At 41.8% G+C, this 25372-nt stretch overlaps 1 protein-coding gene across 4 annotated transcripts in view; it reads left to right on the top strand.

Moving 5' to 3' along the window:
• Positions 1–25372, top strand: part of kntc1 (kinetochore associated 1) — a 153088-nt gene that overhangs the window by 107955 nt on the left and 19761 nt on the right. For all 4 annotated transcript variants that reach the window (XR_011594134.1, XM_070887790.1, XM_070887791.1 and 1 more), the window contains exons 48-56: positions 8911–9127; positions 9646–9719; positions 12273–12483; positions 15732–15841; positions 18519–18574; positions 20898–20976; positions 22270–22388; positions 23489–23624; positions 24899–24994. Coding sequence is in view for 3 of the 4 variants with exons in the window: in XM_070887790.1 (XP_070743891.1) it covers positions 8911–9127; positions 9646–9719; positions 12273–12483; positions 15732–15841; positions 18519–18574; positions 20898–20976; positions 22270–22388; positions 23489–23624; positions 24899–24994 (1098 nt within the window). In the remaining variant the exon portion in view is untranslated. The remainder of the gene's footprint in view (positions 1–8910; positions 9128–9645; positions 9720–12272; positions 12484–15731; positions 15842–18518; positions 18575–20897; positions 20977–22269; positions 22389–23488; positions 23625–24898; positions 24995–25372) is intronic.

The raw sequence follows: 25372 nt of genomic DNA, 5'->3' as shown, positions 1-25372 counted from the left end.
TTCTGAAACAAACAAAAGGAAAGAGAGTAGAGTAATAATCAGAAATTGTGCTTAAGGCACTACAGGTAAAGGGGAAACTAAAAGATGTAAAGTAATTAAATCAGGAGAGAGAAATAAGATGTGAAAAATAAACAGTGGAGTGGCAGGGCAGGTTAAGGGTATGTCCTAAATAAGCGTTCTTCATGCACACTCAGTGTATGAGGATCAAATTGAATGAATTGCAGGTGCAAATTCAATTTGAAGGGTATGACACCAAGACCGTCGGGACCGGAAACTGAATGTACTCGGTGATAAGGTCTACAGAAAGGATAGGAAAATTGGTAGGGGGGACGAGTAGACATGATTGAGGATGAAATTACTTCAATGATTAGAGGGGGTAGAACTAGAGGTAAGCAGGCAGTGGAGACTCTGGGTAGAATTAAGAAACTGAGTAGAAAAGGATTGAAGACTAGTAGGAGTTGTGCATATAGGCCCCCCTAGTAGTAGCTGTGAAGTGGCAGAATATATAATGCAGAGATTAGACCAGCATGTAGCAACAGCAGAGTTGTTTTAATGGGGGATTTCAACTTTCATAGATTGGGATAAGCAGACTATCTTGTCAGAAAGTTAGCGAATTTCTTGTGTTCAGGATAATTTTCTGCCACAATATGTCCAAGAACCAACAAAGGGCAAGCTATAATCGATTTAATAATGAGTAACGAGCCAGATTTAGTGAACTACCATGATGTAAGCAAAATAACAGTAATGAATAAAATAATGGCACTAAAGAGTGGAAAAATCCACAGGACCAGATAGTTTTCATCCCAGGGTTTTAAAGGAAGGAGGTGAGAACATTGCAGATGTCCTAACTAATCTTAGAATATTCTCTCGATTCTGGAACAATTTAGATTGGAAAATTGCACATGTCACTTTGCTATTTAAGAAAAGTAAGAGAGGGAAACCCAGGAATTATAGACTAGTTGGCCTAACACCTATTTTGGGGAAATTACTAGTGTCTTAAGTATAGAGTGACTGAATACCATGAAAATATTCAGCTGATCAGAGAGCCAGCATGGATTTCTACAGGGTAGGTCATAGAAACATAGAAAATAGGTGCAGGAGTAGGCCATTCGGCCCTTCGAGCCTGCACCACCATTCAATAAGATCATAGCTGATCATTCACCTCAGTACCCCTTTCCTGCTTTCTCTCCATTCCCCTTGATCCCTTTAGCCATAAGGGCCATATCTCACTCCCTCTTGAATACATCTAACGAACTGCCATCAACAACTCTCTGCATGCGGTAGAGAATTCCACAGGTTAACAACTCTGAGTGAAGAAGTTTCTCCTCATCTCAGTCTTAAATGGCTTGCCCCCTTATCCTTAGACAGTGACCCCTGGTTCTAGACTTCCCCACCATCGGGAACATTCTTTCTGCATCGAACCTGTCCAGTCCCATCAGAATTTTATATTTCTGTGAGATTCCCTCTCATTCATCTAAACTCCAGTGAATACAGGCCCAGTCGATCCAGTCTCTCCTCATATGTCAGACCTGCCATCCTGAGAATCAGTCTGGTGAACCTTAGCTGCACTCCCTCAATAGCAAGAATGTCCTTCCTCAGATTAGGAGACCAAAACTGAACACAATATTCCAGGTGAGGCCTCACTAAGGCCCTATACAACTGCAGTTAGACCTCCCTGCTCCTATACTCAAATCCCCTAGTTATGAAGACCAACATGCCATTTGCCGCCTTCACTGTCTGCTGTACTTGCATGCCAACTTTCAATGACTGATGTACCATGACACCTAGGTCTCGCTGAACCTCCCCTTCTCCTAATCTGCCACCATTCAGATAATCTGTCTTTCTGTTTATGCCACCAAAGTGGATAACCTCACATTTATCCACATTATACTGCATCTGCCATGCCTTTGCCCAGTCACCTAACCTGTCCAAGTCACCCTGCAGCCTCTTAGCATACTCTTCACAGCTCACACCGCCACCCAGCTTAGTGTCATTTGCAAACCTGGAGATATTGCATTCAGTTCCTTCGTCTAAATCATTGATGTATATTGTAAATAGCTGGGGTCCCAGCACTGAGCCCTGCGGCACCCCACTAGTCACTGCCTGCCATTCTGAAAAGGACCTGTTTATTCCCACTCTTTGCTTCCTGTCTGCCAACCAGTTTAGAAGATTTGTCAAGCATGATTTTCCTTTCATAAATCCATGCTGACTTGGACCGATCCTGTCACTGTTTTCCAAATGCGCTGCTATTTCATCTTTAATTGATTCCAACATTTTCCCTACTACCGATGTCAGGCTAATTCCCTGTTTTCTCTCTCCCTCCTCTTTTTAAAAAGTGGTGCTACATTAGCTACCCTCCAGTTCGTAGAAACTGATCCAGAGTCGATAGACTGTTGGAAAATGATGTTGGAAAATGATCACCAATGCAGCCACTATTTCTAAGGCCTCTTCCTTAAGTACTCTGGGATGCAAACTATCAGGCCCTGGGGATTTATCAGCCTTCATTCCCATCAATTTCCCTAACACAATTTCCTGACTAATAAGGATTTCCTTCCATTCCTCCTTCTCACTGGACCCTCGAACCCCTAGTATTTCCAGAAGGTTATTTGTGCCTTCCTTCGAGAAGACAGAACCAAAGTATTTGTTCAATTGGTCTGCCATTTCTTTGTTCCCCATTATAAATTCACCTGATTCTGACTGCAAGGGACCTTCGTTTGCCTTCACATATCTATAGAAGCTTTTGCAGTCAGTTTTTATGTTCCCAGCAAGTTTCCTCTCATACTCTATTTTCCCCTTCCTAATTAAACCCTTTGTCCTCCTCTGCTGAATTCTAAATTTCTCCCATTCCTTATGTTTGCTGCTTTTTCTGGCCAATTTATATGCCTCTTCCTTGGATTTAACACTATCCCTAATTTCCTTTGTTAACCATGGTTGAGCCACCTTCCCCGTTTTTATTTTTACTCCAGACAAAAATGTACAACTGTTGAAGTTCGTCCATGTGATCTTTAAATATTTGCCATTGCCTATCCACTGTCAACCCATTAAGTATCATTCGCCAGTCTATTCTAGCCAATTCACATCTCATACCATCGAAGTTACCTTTCCTTAAGTTCAGGACCCTCGTCTCTGAATTAACTGTGTCGTTCTCCATCTTCATAAAGAATTCTACCATATTATGGTCATTCTTCCCCAAGGGGCCTCGCACAACAAGATTGCTAATTAGTCCTTTCTCATTGCACATCACCCAGTCTAGGATGTCCAACCCTCTAGTTGGTTCCTCGACATATTGGTCTAGAAAACCATCCCTAATACACTCCAGGAAATCCTCCTCCACCGTATTGCTACCAGTTTGGTTCGCCCAATCTATATGTAGGTTAAAGTTGCCCATGATAACTGCTGTACCTTTATCGCACGCCTCCCTAATTTCTTGTTTGATGCTGTCCTGAACCTCTCTCCTACTGTTTGGTGGTCTGTACACAACTCCCAATAGCGTTTTCTGCCCTTTGGTATTTGGCAGCTCCACCTATACAGATTCCACATCATCCTTCTTTCCTTACTATTCTGTCTTTCATCATCATGTCTTTCCTTACTATTGCGTTAATTTCCTCTTTAACCAGCAATGCTACCCCACCTCCTTTTCCTTTCTGTCTATCCTTCCTGAATGTTGAATACCCCTGGATGTTGAGTTCCCAGCCTTGGTCACCCTGGAGCCATGTCTCCGTAATCCTAATGATATCATAATCATTAATAGCTGCCTTCGCAGTTAATTCGGCCACATTACGAATACTCCTCGCATTGAGGCACAAAGTCTTCAGGCTTGTCTTTTTAACACACTTTGTCCCTTTAGAATTTTGCTGTAATGTGGCCCTTTTTGATTTTTGCCTTGGGTTTCTCTGCTCTCCACTTTTACTTTTACTTTTACTTCTATCTTTTGCTTCTGTCCCCATTTTACTTCCCTCTGTCTCCCTGCATAGGTTCCCATCCCCCTGCCACATTAGTTTAACCCCTCCCCGACAGCACGAGCAAACACTCCTCCTTGGACATTGGTTCTGGTCCTGCCCAGGTGCAGACCTTCCGGTTTGTACCAGTCCCACCTCCCTCCCCCAGAACCGGTTCGAATGTCCCAGTAATTTGAATCCCTACCTCCTGCACCACTTCTCAAGCCACGTATTCATCTTGGCTATCCTGCAATTCCTACTCTGACTAACTCGTGGCACTGATAGCAATCCTGAGACTACTACCTTTTGAGATCCTGCGTTTTAATTTAACTCCTAGCTCCCTAAATTCAACTTGTAGGACCTCATCCCGTATTTTAACTATATCGTTCGTACCTATATGCACCACGACAGCTGGCTGTTCACCGTCGCCCTCTAGAATGCGCTGCAGCCGCTCTGAGACATCCTTGATCCTTGCACCAGAGAGGCAACATACCATCCTGGAGTCTCCATTGCGGCCGCAGAAACGTCTGTCTATTCCCCTTACAATAGAATCCCCTATCACTCTAGCTCTCCCAGTCTTTTTCCTGCCCTCCTGGTGTCATGAATTTGGCTGCTGCTGCCCTCCCCTGATGAGTCATTTCCCCCCCACCCCAAACAGTACCCAAAGTGGTGTATCTGTTTTGGAGGGGGATGACCGCAGGGGACCCCTGCATGACCTTCCTTCCACTGCTCTGCCTGATGGTCACCCATTCCCTATCTGCCTGAGTAACCTTCACCTGCAGTGTGACCAACTCACTAAACGTGTTATTTACAACATCCTCAGCATCGCGGATGTTCCAGAGTGAATCCATGCACGGCTCCAGTGCTGCAATGTGGTCTGTCAGGAGCTGCAGCTGGATACACTTCCTGCACATGTAGTCGTCGGGGACACTGGAAGCGTCCCTGGCTTTCCACATAGCACAGGAGGAGCATGCCACAGGTCTGGGCTCTCCTGACATGACTTAACCCTTAGATTAACTTAATTTGGCAACAATGTCAAAGGATACCTACTGATAAGGAAATAAAAAGAAGGAAAAAAAAGATTAAATACTCACCAATCCACCTGCCAATCACTTAACGGTTTGGCTGTGACGTCACCCGTCGATTTCTTTCTACTTCTTTGTTTTACCTTCGGCCCTTGCACCAGCTTGCTGCCTCCCGACTGCTGCTGTTCCAAGCTGCCACCGCCCTGTGTACTCCCGCGCCGCTCCTCTCGCGATGCTAGCCTCCTCCCGACTGCCGCTGCTCCAAGTTGTCGCCGCACTGTGTACTTCCGGGCCGCTCCTCTCTCGATGCTAGCCTCCTCCCGTCATGCCTGATGAACCTGATTGAAGTTTTTGAAGCGGCGACTAAAGTAGTGGGCACGGGTATGCCTATGGATGTTATTTATTCTAGAAGGCATTCAATAAAGTCCATCAAAGGAACCTGTTGGCCAAAGATGAAAATGATGGAATTGAAGGCAAATTAATGACCTTATTAAGAAATTGGCTAAGAAGCCAGGAGACAGAGTGTAGGGATAATAGGTAGTTACACTAATTGACAGGATGTGACTAGTGGTGTCCTACAAGAATCTGCGTTAGGGCCTCAACTATTCGGCATATTTATTAACAATTTAGATGATGGGATAGAGAGCCACTATCCAAATTTACCGGTGACACAGATCGGCGGGCATTGTAAGCAGTGCAGATGGAAACATAAAATTACAAAGAAATAATAGATTAAATGAATGGGCAAAATTATGGGCAATGGATTTCAATATAGGCAAATGTGAGATCATCCCCTTTGGACCTAAAAAGGTCAGATCAGAATACTTTCTAAATTGTGAAAAGCTATAAACAGTGGTGGTCCAAAGAGATTTGGAGGTTCATGTACATAGGTCGTTAAAATGCTATAGACGGATGCAGAAAATAATCAAAAAGACTAATGGAATGCTGGCCTTTATATTTAGAGGACTAGCATACAAGGGGATAGAAGTTATGCTACAGCTATACAAAGCCCAAGCTGGATCACACCTGGAGTACTGTGAGCAGTTCCAGGCACGACACTGTAGGGATATATTGGCCTTGGAGGGGGTGCAGCGTAGATTTACCAAAATTACACCTGGACTCCGAGGGTTAAATTACAAGGAAAAATTACAAAACCACGCTTGTATTCCCTGGAATTTAGATGGTTAAGGGGTGATTTTGATAAGTTTTCAAGATATTAAGGGAAACTGATAGGGTAGATAGAGAGAAACTATTGCCACTGGTTGGGGAGTCTAGGATGAGGAGAAATAGCCTAAAGGTTAGAGCCAGGTCTTTCAGGATTGGTTAGGAAACACTTCTACATGCAAAGGATGGTAGATATTTGGAACACTCTTCCACAAACAACAATTGATGCTCGGTCAATTGTTAATTTTAAATCTGAGATTGATAGATTTTTGTTAACCAAAGATATTGAGGGATATGGGGCAGAGGCAGCTATATGGAGTTAGGTCACAGATCAGCCATGATTTCATTAAATAGTGGAACAGGCTTCAGGGGCTAAATGGCCTACTCCTGTTCCTATATAATGTACTATCCAGGAAGCTAACTGCTTATTTGTATTCCAAGCTGCTTTTCTAACCATGTGAAGGTCTTCAATCTTTCACTGGTCACTTCTTTCGTTCAGATGTGCTGTCTCCCTGAATTTATAATGATAAAGCCATCTCTATCCTAATGTCTAGAAACATGGACTCAAATTTTTGTAGTTCACTATCCCACTTGCACAATTGTAGGGGGTTTGGAGGGAGATGGACAACACTGATCGCCTTCTGCTAATTGACGTAGCCATTCTTAAGGCATCTGTAAGCTATTCACTCATGGTAGATGTTAGAACCAAGTCTGATCTGGTCTTCATTGCGGAGGTGACTGGATAGCAGTTATGAGTGAGAGGAACTCTGGCTGACATTTTTTATCCTTCATCACAAATCTGGCAGAGATCAGCAAATTCAATACAGACTAGAGATCATGGCCTAAATCTTACCAGCCCTGCGAGTGCGGGTTTGGAGGCGGGCTCGCTGTCACAGTGGCCGAGATTGACAGCGGGGTGGGATCCCGCTCTGAACCTGCCTCCCTGTCAGTTTACAAAGTGTCGGGTCTGGCTGCGGTTCACAGATCTGACACCAAGCGGCGGGCCAACCAATGAACATAATTAAAAGGTAGTTTAGAGGTATTAAAAATAATTTTACAGGTACTTGGCATTTTGTCAAGTTTTTCAGCAACTTCCTGTCACTTGGGTACACGTCTGATAAGTGCCGGTGACTCCCTTTGCTTTGACTAGTTGACAGCCGCAGAAGTGGTATAAAGCCCATTATTTCACAGCTGTTCACTTTCCAATCTGAGGTTGAAGCCTTCAGGATTTGGAAGACACTTTTGAGCTGTATGCAGTTTGGAAGTGTCTGCAGTGAACTCTCTCTCCACTGTCACCTCCTTGGAGCAACCTCTCTCACCATTGACCGATCGCTTCTGTCATCTCCACTTCAGCATCTATTCTAGCAGCAGAAAATCTCACCTTGGTCCTCAGAATAGCACCAACACCAGCATCACTAAACATACTAGCATCACCACCAATAACACCAAACTTCTCCGCAATCACCTGATGCTGCACAGAGCATCAGCACCCACCACATTGCTGCCCGGGACGCCAGGGATGGCCTCAGCATGGCCATATTTACTTCACTTGACGTTATACATGTGCCAGGTTGGTACCGCCCCACACCAGCACCATAAAGCACCCCTGCAATGACCAAGCCATTTCTTTCACATTCATCACCATTGAGGGGGTACACTTGTGTCTCGCCATTCACTACAACTCACCTAAACCACTTCCAAAGGTTCACTCAAATCTGTCCAAGAATGCAAAATGTTCAAAATAAAGATTTTAATGTTTGACAACACATTAACAGAAACTAACATAAACATTGTCTAAAAGATCCAAGTGCCTCCTACCCTTGTGTGGTATTAGTTGGTTTGATTGAACAAGGATGAGGGTGAGTGTGAAGTGTGACTAGTAAAATGGGAGTGTGATAATGTAGATCGAGAGAGAGGGATGAGTGGAGATGCAAGGTAAGTTGGTGTGAGTAAGAATGTGCAGAAGTAGGGTAGGGATGAGTGGCACAGCAGGATGAGGTTGAATGTGGCTTTGCAGTATTTCGTGATCTACTGAGATCATTGAAAGGTTTGTGCCACTGTAGCCAGCTCCTACTGACGACATCCCTGCTTGTGCCCACCTGTGCAATGTGCAACCAGGATGTGTTGGTGTCCTAGGGAGGTCGCTTCCACCCATTAGTGAACCTGCGTGCTGTGACTCCCTCCATAAGCATCTGGGGGGAGTCATGGGAGAACCTTGGTGCAGCCGTGCACCTTTGTGGAGTGTTTGCAGCACCACAATGCTGCAGAATACTGATAGAACAATTGTCAAAATCAATGTGACCCATGATCCCTTCAAGGAAACCGGCTGATGGTGTGTCATCAAATGATGTCATCAGACCCACTTCCTTCAATTGCTGGAAATCTCACAGGGCGAGCATCATCAAGCCCCATCAATTCTTCATAGTGAGTTGGAGCGAGAAGCGGCTTTGCCACCCCCCCACAGACCCCGATTGTCCTGGTCTTGCCACAGTTGGCGAGATTGTAGCCCAAGTGTGAGATCTCTGGTCTGTATGGCTTTATATCACGTGGTGCATTTACTCTCCTCAGTGGAGCCCCATTTTGAGGATGTTAAAGGCAATCCTAATTTTGTCTGTTTTAGAAAAATGTATTGCTCTTCTACCACTTCTAATGAGCTTTCTTGGAAAGTAGTTGCAAGTTTACCGGGATTCAGTTGTACTGTTAAGTCTAAAGAGCTCAATCTCATCTCATGTTTTATCTTTGACTTTATCTGCCTCTGGTAAATAGAACGTTTTTTCATTCAGGTGTCGTTGGATACACTTTATATGAAAGCTGTCAACCATGTGCTTACAAAAACACTGAAACCTAAAGTACTTAAGCTGGCAAAAGAGCGGTGTGTTTCACTGATAACAAAGGAAATTGCTGAAACTGTGCACAATATGCAGTCATACATTTTGTCAATTACAAATCCAGAATGGGCTACTGCTAGTTCGCATCGGGTTGCGCAGGAACTTCCAACAGGTAAATTGTACATTTGATCGTAAGTATCTGGTGCTATGGATAACCTTGATGGAACTAACGTGCACATTTACTATTTTGATTGAATTCTGTCACACCTAAACTAGACAGGCAGAGGACATATTCCCAGGCCCAAGCTGTTGCTGTTGTACCATCAAATGGTTTAGGCAAAAAATATTTAAAATGCTGTCTTTGGCATAGTGGCAAAATGCATACTAGAAGTTGCCTACGTCATTCCAGCTGTTTCTATTCTCCCCTGCTCCTCCTATCAAAGTATGTCATAGTGAACCACTTGAAAGGAGAAATATCGAATATCTAATAAAGGAGAAATATACAATATGTTAAAAACAATAATGTGAGACCATTAACAACTGTTTCATTACTTCAAAGTTTATCCAGAATTTGTTTTCTTGGCTCTGCTTGCTTGTCTTTAACTACTTGCCTTAATATCGGCACAACACTTTCTATGATTAGGTTTTGATGAGCTAAGTTGGTAAAAGCTGTATGCTCTTCTGTTGTAGGACCTGAGAAAATCCAAGCCTTGAAATTTTGTCTACAGATGTCTGAAAACTGGTTAAAAACTACAGTACCAGCGGTATGATTAAAATGTTACATTTGGTAGCTGCCATTTTATAAAGGAAGCAATTCATATGTATATTCTTGAAAGCTCCTTTGATTTTTAAAAATTAAGATATTCAGGGAAGTCTTGAAATTTAAATCCATCTTAAAGCTTAAAGCTAGGTGAGTTTTCACCACTTCTTATTGGATGTTGAATGAAGTGCTGTGTAGATTTTTATTTGACAATTTTCTTCCCTTTTTCTAACACTTTCTTCTGTTGAGGGTGTTACTTTGATTCCATGGGTACCAGTACCTTGCCTATACTTCACCTGCCCTCACTGACTGCTGCAGATGAGCAGGAGGGAGCACAGCTGAGACCCATTATGAATGTATCTTTCTTTTGTGCATTTACAACAGAGATCATTTGGGGAGGGCTAACAAGGAAAGGGAATACACAGACGTGTAGAGGAACTCATCATAGGCAGTCCCTCGGAATCGAGGGAGACTTGCTTCCACTCTTAGCATGAGTCCTTAGGTGGCTGAACAGTCCAATACGATAGCCACAGTCTCTGTCACAGGTGGGACAGATAGTTGTTGAGGGAAAGGGTGAGTGGGACTGGTTTGCTGCACGCACTTTCCGCTGCCTGCGTTTGATTTCTGTATGCTCTCGGCGATGAGACTCTAGGTGCCCAGCGCCCTCCCGGATGCACTTCCTCCACTTAGTGTGGTCTTTGGCCAGGGACTCCCACGTGTCAGTGGGGATGTTGCACTTTGTCAGAGAGGCTTTGAGGGTGTCCTTGTAATGTTTCTTCCGCCCACTTTTGGCTCATTTGACGTAAAGGAGTTCAGAGTAGAGCGCTTGCTTTGGGTGTGTCGTGCCTGGCATGCGAAAAATGTCGCCTGCCCAGCGGAGCTAAGAGTGTGGAGGAACAAAGGGACCTTGCAGTGCATGTCCACAGATCCCTGAGGGTAGCAGGCCAGGTAGATAAGGTGGCTAAGAAGGCATATGAAATGCTTGCCTTTATTAACCGAAGCATAGAATAAAAGAGCAGGGGTGGGGTTATGCTTGAACTGTATAAAACACTATGCCACAGCTAGAGTACTGCATGCAGTTCTGGTCACCGCATTACAGAAGAATGTGACTGCACTGGAGAAGGTACAGAGGAGATTTACGAGGATGTTGCCGGAAGTGGAGAATCTTCGCTATGAGGACAGATTGGATAGGCTGGGTTTGTTTTCCTTGGAATGGAGGAGGCTGAGGGAAAACCTTATTGAGGTGTATAAAATTATGAGGGGCCCAGATATAGTGGATAGAAAGGGCCTATTTCCCTTAGCAGAGGGGTCAACAACTAGGGGGCATAAATTTAAAGTAATTGGTAGAAGGTTTAGAGGGGAGTTGAGGGGGAATTTCTTCACCCAGACGGTTGTGGGGGTGGAACTCAATGCCTGAAAGGGTGGTAGAGGCAGAAAACTTCACCACATTTAAAAAGTACTTGGATGTGCACTTGAAGTGTCGTAATCTGCAGGGCTACGGACCTAGAGCTGGAAAGTGGGATTAGGCTGGATAGCCTCTTGTTGGCCGACACAGACACGATGGGCCGAAATGGCCTCCTTCCGTGCTGTAAATTTCTATTGATTCTATGAGATCAATTTTCTGAATGTCAGTTTGGGAGGTAGATCAGAAATAGCAAAAGGCCACCTGACTTCAATTAGCATGCATCCTATCCAGAGCTCATGTATAATATTCCTTTTAACTATTGCTTGTTAAAATGCTGAAATATTCGGAGCCAAGCTTGGTGCTGATACAATTTGCACATGTTCCTGATGTTAGTAACTCTATTATAGTTCTGTGCTGTGATATGTAGCAGCAGTTAAGAAAACTCTAATGTTCATTTCACTGGTACGGGTGCAGTGTCCAGAATCCGGAACCCTCTGGTCCGAGGCCGTTTCGGTTTCCGCGTTTTTCCAGACTTTGGATCGTCTTTCTGATGTTACGAATGTGGAAATGCCCGAGCCCAGATTCGGGCATTTCCGGATTTCGGAATGTCAGAAAGGGGGGGTCGCTGGCGAGGAGCTGTTCGGGCTGGCGGGCCCCGTCGCAGAGGAGGTGTTGGGGCGGGCCGGTGAGGAGGCCCCGCAGTAAGGGCAGCGGGGTAAGGGCAGTGGCGGTAAGGCCCGAGGTTGGACAGCGGCGGGGCCCCAGGGTCGGTGGGTCTGGATTCTAGACCATTTTACGAATTCCAGAGGACCCTGTCACCGATCATTCCAGATTCCGGAACTCTGGATTTTGGACGCTGCACCTGCACATTATTGGGTTGAATTCAAGCCACATTATAATGTTATATTATTAAATTAATTTAGCGCTCTGAGCGAGGATATGTACTCTTCGGGAGCACTGGTCGAAAAACATTGTTTTGGTCCTAACTCCAACCTGTGATGCCTATAAGCACGGCTTTCCACTGGCTGTGAGGAATTACCCCTCATAATATTACATATTTGTGATTTAAAAACTATTACTGACAGATCAGACATTTTTATTTTATGTTCATTTTAGTAACGCTTTTAAAATGCAATATTTTTAAACTCTCAGGAAATAGCACGTCAAAAAGCTGAGGATTCGTTAAGTAAGTTAAGAATCGAATATGAGAATTCAGCCACAGCAAATCTGCTGAGAATCCACAATTTAAACAGCTCTGAGTACCTGAAATTAATTAAGCTGCCAGGTAAACTGATTTGTTCATTGTATGAACACAGCAGCATTGAAGACAGGTTGAAGCATCCTACTGCCAGGGACTATCCAGGTTAGTTTTGTTCCGCAAAATATGCTTGTGTATCTATGTTGTTAAAAATGCTGAACTTGTTATCATCTGGCTATTTGAGCTATTCAGTGCAACTGACTTCTGATAGTTTGACTTGATGCATGGGGGCGGACCTACTCCAAAGCCATCCACCCTGTTCGCTGTCAATATCCTGGAATTCCAGACCTAGCATTATCGTGGGTAGACTGTCACCAGAAGGACTACAGAAGTTCAAGGAAATGGTCCACCACCACCACCATCTGAGGGCAACAAATCTGGTATTGCCAGCGTTGCCCACATTTTAAGAACAAATTAAAACATCACCAAAATTAAGCCTCCTTTGGACTCTCCAGCCCTGCACCCACTTAGCCTCGTGCTTTCCACCCTCCATATTGAGCTTCCTGCTCTCGCTGCCACTTCTTTCAGAGGGTTTATGCGTTTTCCATCCAGGAGCAGCTCTGAATTGGCTGCTGAGCTCTCAACAGATGCCCAACTTCAGGCCTGCCAACTGCCTCCTTTCCCTGCCCCAAGTACAGGTCTTGATCACCTATTCACTCCTTGACCTCAATGCTATTCATTTTGCTCGTATCTGGGCCTGGTTTCTTTCTCTCAACCTGAGCCTTAGCAGCAGGTCTTAGCACAGATCCTAACTTACAGTAATGACAGCAAGTTAAATGATCTGAATTACTATGGTTACTGAATACCACAACGTGTACAAATTCCCTTAAGGTGACACCCTTCACATTATGTTTACAACCAGTTTAATTTCTTTGTCTGATCTGGAGTGGTCTGAGCTTTTGAGGTTTGTTTGTAATTGTCTCATTTTGTTAATATATACATTCTCTGTCAAAATATTACATTATAAATCCTTGTGTGCACCATCTTCCAAGGAACTTTGGTTAATACAAGGATCAAAAATCTTAAGTATTTGCCCAGTAATTTATCCTGTAAGAATTTGTATTTGGAGGTCACAAAACGTTGAGAATAAAGGGCTAGAAATTCGGTAGGTTAGCACCTAGGCACGGCAAATGCAGCAACACCTGCGAACGTCAGTGCTAGCGCTAACTCTTAGCACCTGGGCTCTAGTGCCTCGCAGATCATGACGTCATAAAGTGCGCAGCGCCGCCTTATCGCCGTGGATAGAAAATTGACTCTCGTCCTCTGTCGCCTTGCGCCGACAACGCCAGCACGATGTGAACTCAGCTGGCCACATCGGAAGCAGTAGTTAAAGGGAATACTTTTCAGCTAGCGCAACCGTTATTATTTGCACCAGTCAGGTGCCTGTGCAAAGTTTTAAATGTTTCATAAGAACATAAGAAATAGGAGCAGGAGTAGACCATACGGCCCCTCGAGCCTGCTCCACCATTTAATAAGATCATGGCTGATCTGATCATGGACTCAGCTCCACTTCCCCCACCCTCTCCCCATAACCCCTTATCGTTTAAGAAACTGTCTATTTCTATCTTAAATTTATTCAATGTCCCAGCTTCCACAGCTCTCTGAGGCAACAAATTCCACAGATTAACAACCCTCAAAGAAGAAATTTCAGCTCATCTCTGTTTTATTCTAAGATCATGCCCTCTAGTTCTAGCCTCCCCCATCAGTGGAAACATCCTCTCTGCATGCACCTTGTCAAGCCCACTCATAATCTTATACATTTCGATAAGATCACCTCTCATTCTTCTGAATTCCAATGAGTAGAGGCCCAACCTACTCAACCTTTCCTCGGAATCAACCAAGTGAGCCTCCAAAGCAAGTATATCCTTTCGTAAATATGGAAACCAAAACTGCACACGGTATTCCAGGTATGGCCTCACCAATACCTTATATAGCTGTAGCAAGACTTCCCTGCTTTTCTACTCCATCCCCTTTGCAATAAAGGCCGAGATTACATTGGCCTTCCTGATCACCTTCTGTACCTGCATACTGTCCTTTTTGTTTCATGCACAAGTACCCCCAGATCCTGCTGTACTGTGGCACTTTGCAATCTGTCTCCATTTAAATAATAATTTGCTCTTTGATTTTTTTTTTCTGCCAAAGTGCATGACCTCACACTTTCCAACATTATACTCCATCTGCCAGTTTTTTGTGTCCTCACACATTGCTTTTCCTCCTATCTTTGTATCGTCAGCAAACTTGGCTACATTACACTCAGTCCCTTCTTCCAAGTCGTTTATATAGATTGTAAATAGTTGGGGTCCCAGCACTGATCCCTGCGGCACCCCACTACTTACTGGTTGCCAACCAGAGAATGAACCATTTATCCTGACTCTCTGTTTTCTGTTAGTTAGCTAATCCTCTATCCATGCTAATGTATTACCCCCAACCCCGTGAACTTTTATCTTGTGCAGTAACCTTTTGTGTGGCACCTTGTCAACTGCCTTCTGGAAGTCCAAATACACCACATCCACTGGTTCCCCTTTATCCACCCTGTTTGTTACATCTTCAAAGAACTCCAGCAAATTTGTCAAACATGACTTCCCCTTCATAAATCCATGCTGACTCTGCCTGACTGAATTTTGCTTTTCCAAATGTCCTGCTACTTCTTTAATAATGGACTCCAACATTTTCCCAACCACAGATGTTAGGCTAACTGGTCTATAATTTCCTGCTTTTTGTCTGCCTCCTTTTTTAAATAGGGGTGTTACATTTGCAGTTTTCCAATCTGCTCGGATCTCCCCAGAATCCAGGGAATTTTGGTAAATTGCAACCAATGCATCCACAATCCCTGCCGCTACTTCTCTTAAGACCCTAAGATTCAAGCCATCAGGTCCAGATGTCCAACCAGGTTTCAAGATGTCCAAGCCCTCCACTTTGTGTGTTTAGAGCTGTAATGACGGTCGCCTTGCAAAACACAATTGCCGACAACTAGCTTGTGCAGCATCATTGGCCTTCTCTTTAAGCGAGGGAAGCAGCCTCTGATGAAAAAGTGCCGTTTACAATGCACTCAAAATTGTTTAGCTATACTGAATTTCTCCCCCATGGAATTTGTACTTGAGGTGAGTAATCTGAATTTCACTCACACATCTGTCATGTTGATGAGTATAAATATCCATACCCTCTTTATATTTAAAAAAAACAGTTCTGTGCTATCAGTAATTTGGCCTGCACCAGTCATTCAGAACAAACTGGTTTCCTTCATCTGATTTAACTGACTGTCCCAATGGGGAAGATGCAACTAATTTATATTGAAAACTGGAAATGAAACCATTTGGGGTTGTTTGCTGAAGGGAATTTTGTGTTTTTTTTAGATATTCACGCAGCAGCTAATGAAATAGCAGAAGTAAATAACCGGGATATAAATAAAATCAGATACACATTGCTGGAGGAATGTTTGTGTCCTCCCACCCAACCAGATTTGGTAAGTGTATATCCGTGTGGGTTATCAAAAATCAGCAAACTTTAAGGTCACTTGCACTGATGTAATCTTTTAAGCATGCTCCTGTTTCCATGGTGCAAGAAAGGACAATGGTTGCTGAAATTAACATGAACGATAAAAACTGTGATTTTAATTGCTATATTGTAAATTTAGTGCATGACATCTCCACGTAGGATTTGATGAAAAGAAAAACTACAAATGCTGAAAATTTGAAACCAAAATGTTGAAAGTGCAAATGTCAGTCGGTCAGCATCTGAAAAGAAGCTAATGGTTTGGGTTGAGAGTGTGACACTAGTGTCCTGACCAGCAGTCTCGACCTGAAATCGTGACCCTTTTTTCTCGTTGGACCTGCTGTGTATTTCCAGCTTTTCCTGTTCATTCTGTGCATCTTTTAATATAAGAGGAGAATTTTTTAGAATGTTTAATTGAGAATCCTCAAAATGAGTGCTGTTTATTACTGACATTTCATGGTACAGGAAAAGAGTAGGTTATTTGGCATCATCAAACCTGCTCTGCTATATTAGTTAGTGATGGCAGCTTTATCTTTTTTATGCCAATTCCCTCCCTTTTTCTCAAATCCCATTTTAATACCCTTTCTTCATATATCAAACGATTCAATTAACTTTGCATCTATGGCATTCCAAGACAGTGTTTCTCATATTCTCCCAACCCTTTGTTTAAATTTTCTGGATTGAAGCAGTGACTTAAGATCCATCTTAAAAGTTGCTTGATTGGCCCTGTTGCATATTTGACATTTTTTTCTTTCTATTGATTTTTTTAAAATTCCCATTTATGTTCAGAAGAAATTGAAAATGTTTTCCTTTTTATATGCTTTTATGTATGTTCCTATTTTTGCTGACTTGCTAAGATTTAAAATTGCTCCCATAGCTTTACCAAATTAGTTAATTGGGTTGTTAGATACTACTCCAACACTGATTGATTAGTTTGGAAACTTTGGACCCAGGAGTTGCTCCATTTTTATTTTTCTGGAGTATCTTAAAAATCCCCATTCTGCACATTTAATTTGCGCCAGTGTGTAAGTGAGTCAGTTAGGATTTTCTTTAGTTTCGTTTTTTTTTCCAAAAGCAGGTGTTACCAGCCATTTTGGCCATTTTAAGCCAGTTTGGACAGCTAATAGTTGCTCCAAACTAACTTAGGCCAACATATGTGGCCGCGTAGAAAACCCTTGCAGAGCGTTAAGAAATCAGCGCAGGTTAGTACATTTAAAGCACCAAGACTTACAAACCACAAAAATAAGCATTCAATAACCAATAAAAAAAAACAACGAAGCTGAGAGGACCTGCACCAAGACTTACAAAGCATTAAACAAACCCAAAAAGTAATAAGCAATTAATTAACAAATAAAAAATAGAAGGAAGTGGAGAAGACCTGCACCTAAAGCACCAAGACTTACAAAGCAATAAGCATTTAATAAAAAAATAAAGAACTGAAGTAAATAATTCAATTAACAAATAAAGCTGAAGTAAATCCTACCGTCAACTAAACTCGGCAGCGGCCAGCCTGTGCGGGAGGCCATTTTGCATGGGATAGGGGCGGCAAGACGCACACCGGGAGGTTAGGCTCAACGCGGCATCTGTGAACGGGGGAGGGAGGGAAAGGCTGAACGCGGCATCGGCTGGCGGGGGTGGGGTGGAGTGGAAGAGAGATTCACAGCGGGCCCAGCCCGGTTGGTGCAGGAGACCCTTCGGCCAGGGATAGGGCCGGCAAGCATCAGGTCCTGCTCACAGCCTGCTGGGTGGGCAAGGAGCATGCGCGCAGACTCCACTACGCATGCAGACAGCTGCCGGCACTGTTTTCGGCGCAGGGCTGTAGCTCCACCCCCACACTCCACTATATATGCCGCGCCAGGACCTGGGATACCCGACAGAGCGGCCAGGATGGGAGCACATTTTTTCGACGCCGTTTCCAGCGCACAAAGTCGCCGCATCTCTGGTTAGTGCGCCGGAAAAAGGGGTTGGGGAAATTTGGGTCCTTTGAGTGTTCACTATGTTTGTTCTGAAATAGAAGACACACCCAAGTGTTCTGTAGCCACTTTAGAGGTGTAAACAGTAGCCGGAATTGTAAGTCTTGTGTACGACTTTAAATGCAAGTGAATTTAAATAGTTTTTTATAATTTGCCAATGGGCTAACTGTTGTACCCTTCTTGTATGGTCATTGGCAAGTTCCACAGTTACCTCTTGCCCTCTTTAGTTTTAGTGGAATATACCATTCATTAGCTTTCAATTCTCATAGTGTCAAAATAATGGAGAAAAACATTTTTTTTAAGCTTTTCTACCTTTTTTTTTAAGTTGATCGATATTTAAAGCAAGGTAGGAATGGAAAAACTAATGAAGAGGGAAAATGACAGTTATAAAAGGAAAGTGAGCTGGTGGCTGTTTTCCCTTCCTTCCTATAATATAAATGATTCCAATTTATAAATGGAAAATGGTGTTAACTGTTTAAACTTTGATTCCATCTTTGGATCTGATCTTACCAAGATCTTTCATTCCAATATAAACTATACTTCTATAAGTAAGTAGCAGATTTGTTTTAAGATTGTAGTTCTTACCACAGATTGACACACTCACCTTTGTTAATCTACCAATATGAAATAACTTAAAAATTGTGTTAATGGCAGGTGTTTTATTTTCAACTTTAGGGTAAAAAGTCACAGGAGATCTTTAATAACATGCAAGAAGATCCAGCACTGATGAGGTGAGTTCCTTCTATTCTTGTTAATATATCTGTAGAACGAAAGTTATGCCTGTGAAGATTACTTGTTAATGGCAAAATTCATGGACCTTGAGCATTGTCTCGTTTTGAGCAACTTTAGGATCTAACATTTCTATTCTCACTTGTTTACAATGCTTACTTAAAAGTGACTTTAGGGGCAAGTACAATGAATACACCTATGTAGATTGCCACCACAAATATAATCTCCTGCATAGTCTCTTCTTTGAGTAATGTGGAGCATCCTTGTCTGAGGGTTACTGTGGTTAGCTTTTTTAGAAACTTTTTTTTAAAGTATTGGCAGAAAGGAAATGCACCATGATCCATCCGCTCTAAACTAAATGATTACACCTATAATAAAGGACAAACATCCTCCTGGGGGTTCCTTATGGGGTTCGTCACCTCCAAGACTCTTAAATGAGTGCAAGACCTATAAAGGAACTTTGTATAGGTTTATTTTAAGAAGTCAAATTAAAAAATAACTACTTTGGGTGATCTCAGTATATTTATTACATAGAATTTACAAAACAGAAACAGATCATTAGGCCCAACTGGTCTATGCCGGCATTTCAGCTCCACGTGTGTACGATTGAGCAGATCAATCATTCATACATAAATACATTGCCATATATATCATTCATAGTATTTCTAACTGTATATGCCATTCTGACTTAAGTAAAGTGCTTTATATTAAAAATCACTTTTTCTTCCCTCTATTCTGAAGGCATTGGAGTACAGTTATTCATAGTCATAGAATCATACAGCACAGAAGGAGGCCATTCGGCCCATCGTGCCTGCGTCAGCACTTTGAAAGACCTATCCAATTAGTTCCACTCCCCTGCACTTTCACCCTAGCCCTGAGAATTTTTCCTTTTCAAGTATATATACAATTCCCTTTTGAAGTTACTTTAAATCTGCTTCCACCACCCTTTCCGTCAGCGCTTTCCCGATTATAACAAATATGTGGGTTTCATTTGCCCTCTGGTATCTCGCACAAGTGGCTTTTCTTAATGTGTGAGATTAGATAGTGAGTCGTGGCAGGCTTTTCATTTGAAAGAGGCGGGTGCAGCATCACTGTTGCACTTCATCCTGTCCATTTTCCATCTCCATACATGCAGTCACTGAATAATGTTCAGGAGGAGGGACATTCGTTTTTTTTTCTCCTCCCTAATTGTGCTCTCCTTGCTGTTCCAGCTGACATCAGCTAACTCGGCAGAAAGCAAGGATTGAACTTGACACCTACTGTATCTGTGTGGCACAGTTATTCACTGTCTTAAGTGTGCCATCAGAGAAGCTAAAACATTGGGGATGAATTAAGTGATGTTTATGCCATTTTTACAGGATTTCCACAGTTCTTCCACTAAAGTTATGGTGGATAAGCGTGAGAACCCCTGCAGAAGTTCATCCCCATTGTACTTTGAAACTAACTAATGGTAGATCATAGGTTTAAACCATTTTTTGTTGAGTAAAATGAGTAGCGTTACTAGAATTGTGCATTATAACAGTGTTGCCAATAGAAATTGCTGATTTGCCACAGGTATGGCTATGGTGACACCACTTTAGCTACATGCACTAATTTTAGTAGACAATACCTTGCATATACTCTCTCAATACAGGTAAATGGGTTTCACGTGTGCATATTTGCTTAACAAGCATCTATCAATATTCAGTAACCAAGGAAGTAAAGCACTTGATGATCAAAAAACTTGCACATTCTGCTTGGCGTCTTGCCATTTTACCAACAAGTACACCGACATACGCCATGCGAATATAAGTATTGAGATCACATGCCCAAAAACAGTGTCATCTTACTCATTTTTTATTTACTAATCAGAAATGCAATTAGTCACATCTGGATTTCCAATTAGGCACATATGAAGTATTGAACAACACTGCATTTTTATTTCAGATTTCCAGCATCTGCTTCTGTTGTACTGAATTTTAACTAACTGGATTCAATTTAAGAAATGATTTTGCCTCTAATAAGAAAGAAAAGAAAGACTTGCATTTATATAGCGCCTTTCACAACCACCGGACATCTCAAAGCGCTTTACAGCCAATGAAGTACTTTTGAAGTGTAGTTATTGTTGTAATGTGGGAAACACGGCAGCCAACTTGCGCACAGCAAGCTCCCACAAACAGCAAGGTGAATAATGACCAGATAATCTGTTTTTGTTACGTTGATTGAGGGATAAATATTGGCCAGGACACCGGGGCTAATAGGAATAAATATTTATTTTTGGAAGGCTTCTCATGTCTGTTTTTCTTATTAAAGCTCTAATGTTGTCTTATGCTTGTTTTTTTGCAGAGTTATTTACCTTCTTCAAATGTACCCAGTTGACTACAGTGCAAAATTGCTTTTTGCTGTTGCAACAGGTTCATCTTCTGTATGTAACGCTTTCTGAACATTTATAATTTTCATTAGCATCATATTTGCTCATTTGAAATTAACGATAGATGGGTCTATATCCTATCTTGATTTTTTTTTTTAAACTCAGCAAATGGCAAAAATAGTTATTTTGCAATTTTTAAATTGTTGTATTTGGTATGAGGAATGCTTTTGCGAAACACATTGGGGCTGAATTTGCGGTCGGAGGTTTCCCGTGGGCAGAAACCTCCGACCAGCAAAAAAAATCACCAAACTTACCTTCTGCCTCGGGATCCACAAAGACTGATTCCGTTTGAACAGAATCCCCATAAGCATGAATGGGGATCTCACAAAAAATACATCCAGACATCAAATATATAATTTTTAAATTACATATTTAAAATGAATTAAAATACAATATAATTAAACATTTAAAACAAATGTAATTTTTTTTCGAAAATAATTTTAAATGTTTGAAAGGGGCTAAAAATAATCTTATTGTGCATCTGTTTTAATGTCTAAATTAATGAGAAATATTTTTGTTTTTTTAAAACTTGCGCTGGTAAAAGCAGGCCTTGCGGTTTTACCAGGTGTAAGAATTTCATGGGCATTCGTTGGGCAGAAGTTGGCCCAACTCTCCGCCTGCTGTGCCCATTTCTGGGGATACGGAGGTTCTTCTTGACAGATCAAAAGTTCCGGGTTTTCATGTATGCCTAAACCCGGAACTTGCGCGGCCATTACAGGTGCATGGACACCTCATACACGCCCGAAGGGGGCTGCAAATTATGGCCCAATTACGTTGAGAGAATAAGAGTGGTTATATTTAGAGAAGAAAAATAAATAAGGGATTCCAGGTCCCCCTGGTGGGGCAGCATATTGGTGCAATGCGTGGTTATTTATAATTTTATGACTTTCATTTCGTCATGGCATCAGGAGACATGCAGATTTTAAGCAAGGTCAAATACAAGTAAGCGAAAGAAGATACTTTAAAATTAGCGTATACCTAGATAGACTGTAATGTGAATATCAGAGAATTAGTGCTTAATTAAAGTTTAATTTTAACTATTTTGTTGTCTTGTTTTCTTTTCCTGTGGCACTACATTCTCAGTGAGATGAGAAGGGGTGCTGGTCTGTAACTGTGTAGAATCACAGGCACTGATATGCTGCTGGCCACAGATAGTCTAGTCCATTGAAACACTAGTGCCTGTGCTGACTTGGAACCACGAGTTTTAAATATAGATTTTACACTTGGTGTACTTTAATGATTGGTGTCAAATTTATACTTGATAATCTCTCATTTCTTATTTTCTAGCCTTTTGGTGGTGCCCAGGTGTCATTTGCCCATAGAAGCCGTGCTTTGCAGTGTCTTCTCCATATTGCAGACAGTGAGACAATAGCAAACGTCAGTCAGAAATCAATTGAGCAAGTCAAGTATGTTGCAATTGAACCATTTGCTAACTAAATATTGCAACTCCAAACCAATAAGCATTCCTTTGCAAAGAATGTAGTGAAAATGTATTTCCAAAATGCTTTCTATTTCATAGTATTGGTCTCCTCATCCACTCCATTGTGTGCATTGTCAGAGCCCTGCAGTTCTAGAATGTGTGCAGTTGCTATTCACAAAAATGACTTAATTGAAAATGGAAGAGAACATTCTCATTCCTCTTTTCCCCACTCTGGACTTTTTGGCATAGTGGGTAAATATGCTATTGTAGCATTGAACTGTATAGATTAGAATGGTCTCAAGTTTGATCCTGGGTCTTTGCTAAGTTAGGCATTCAGCCAGGGCAGCACTAGGGCATTATAATTAGCTTCAGAATCATCAGATTTGGTGGGAGAGGGAGGAATAAGCAACAGGCTTCCCATAACTAGCTAGCCACCTCTGCTGGATATATTCAAGCAATGACAAGGTCATGCTTGGCTGTGATGGTCCCTATGACATCACAACACACAGACTTTAAAAGATGGCTGTTAACACAGGAACTTACCTGATGCCTTTATTGTATTTACAGCAATGGCTTCATTACCACAGTAGTCCACGAGGCAGAGCTATATTTTACAATCCCTATGGTTGAATTGTTGGCTGACAAAGTCCAGGCTCACACTTGAAGAATGTTCACTTGAGTGCAGGGCTGAAGTGCCATTATTATCTGTAGAACAAGCATATTTAGGAGAGATGGGGATGAGCAGAGGAAAAATATTACTTGACATATTTTTTAAAAGGCAGTTACTGGCAAATGCACCATCTTTTGGGTCATTTGTAACTCAAACTATTTCAGATTTTAATCAGAGAATTATGTAGTACCAAAATTCAAGAAAAACTGCTTCAGAATGTAAACTAAATGTTAGTAATTTAATCAATAGCATCCTAACCAAAGAAATTACTGTGAAAGAAATATCCTTCTTTAATTATCGAATTTGTTGATTTTGAAGACTTATTTTTTTGTTAGTGTCTACTCAATGGGTTTAATAAATAATGTTTTCATAATGCAACTGCCTACAATAAATATAATTGGGCTTTGTTCTTGTAGGTGTTATCTGAAGTATTGCATTTATTTGGCTGAATTTGAAATCTTGAACATACCAAGCACCATTGAATTGTTCCACAGCAGTCCCAAAGAAGGCATGATCAAAGGTTTATGGAAGAACCACAACCACGAGCCTAGAGTTAGTACAAAGATTTGTGTAAATTTAATGTCGAACAGCTAGCAAGGTTGTCTCCATAATAACATTTTGATTAGAGAAAACATGTATGTTTATGCATTGCTCATCTATCATGTGACGCACTTCATTTTGTGTTCTCTGATCTTGCTATAAGCACCATACCCAGCGCTGATGCATATAAAAATTGACAGGCAGGAAAAGACAGCTGATCCATCAGTCAAAATTCATAATGCCTGGAGCATCATAACTAGACGCAGCCTATCCCCTAGCCGCCTAGTAATCTAGAAGGGGCAACAAGGAAAACAAATCTGGAAAATTCCTCTCCAACCCCCTCAGACAATCTAAACCAGTCCAGAAGACCACGTTGACCATGCTTGTGTAAACTGGTAAATCGCTTACCGTTTATAAGATCCGGTTTCTGCTGCAGCCAAGAACCAGTCAAGCTCTCTTTAAAAGCGAGCAGAGAGTCAGCACACGCCACACGAGCGGGCCGCTTATTCCCAAGGTCCATGACTCTCTGGGAATAGAAGAACTGCCTAATATCTAGCCTATTCCTACTCTTGCATAGCTTAAGTGCATGACCCCTGGTCTTCCCCAATCTGTCAAACAGAAGTAATCTATTGGTGGATTTGCAATCCAGCCCTTTTATATACCTCTGTGAGGTCACCTCTAAGTCTATGCTGTTCTAAAGAAAATAGACCCAATTCTTTTAGCTTATCTAAGTAAGGCTCTTTAAACTGGGAATCATTCTTGTGGCTCTCATCTGAACCTTTTCCAAGGCCACTACATCACCCACCATGTAAGAGGACCAAACCTGGATACCGTACTCTAGATACGGTCTAACCAAAGACCTGAAAAAGGACAGAATGATGTTCTTTCACTTTTATTGAATGGTTCTGTTATTACAACCCAATGCCCTGATTGCTTTGGCAATATCTTCTCTGCATTGGTCATGAACTTTGAGTGATCGGTGCACAATAATACCAATATTCCTTTCTCTGAACTGATTTCAGTATTGTTCCCTGTAAATGGCAAGTAGAAATAGATGTAAAAATAAAAATTTACACTTACAACGATGATATATGCTGTCATTAAAACAAAACACTGAACACTACAGTACTGTAATGTTTTTACACAGTTATTGTATTTAGAAAGTGATGGTTTAGGTGCTAGTTGTTTGAATTCATCCAGATATTTTAAAAGACAGCACTATTTCTTAAGGTCTAGAAGTTTTCTGTATCAGGAACTATAATAAACAATGTTTATTTTATTCATAGGCTGTTAGATTGGTTACTGAGTTGAGTTTGGAATACAGGGTGTATGACCCACAGCTATGGAATGGTATACTGCAGAAACTGCTGGCTTTTAACATGGTATGTAAAGAAATATAGCTAAGTCCTTCAGCATGCATATCTATTGCAAACAAACAAAATGCTCAAAGTACATTTTACAATTTTCATTTTGAGCATGCTTACTTGGGATCAACTTGCATTTATATAGCACCTTTAACATAGAAAAACTTCTTGAAGCACTTCAGAGGAATGAGGTAAACCGATCCCGAGCCGTCAAAAGAAAAATTAGGTGGAGTGTCCAAAAGCTTGGTTGAATGGAGGCATATTATGAAAGTTTCAGTGCTGGAGTGGTTAAGGTATGTGAAGATGTGCAGTGCTCTGAAGATGAAAGTGGACTACCATTGAGGTGGGAAAGATATGGGGGAAGAAAGTGGAGGGGGCCAGGGTAGATCTTTGGAT

This window comes from Pristiophorus japonicus, chromosome 8 (assembly GCF_044704955.1).
Source record: "Pristiophorus japonicus isolate sPriJap1 chromosome 8, sPriJap1.hap1, whole genome shotgun sequence".
In the NCBI taxonomy this organism is placed as follows: Eukaryota; Metazoa; Chordata; class Chondrichthyes; family Pristiophoridae; genus Pristiophorus; species Pristiophorus japonicus.
Note: the sequence above shows the minus strand (reverse complement) of the source record. Positions and strands in the feature narration are given on the sequence as shown.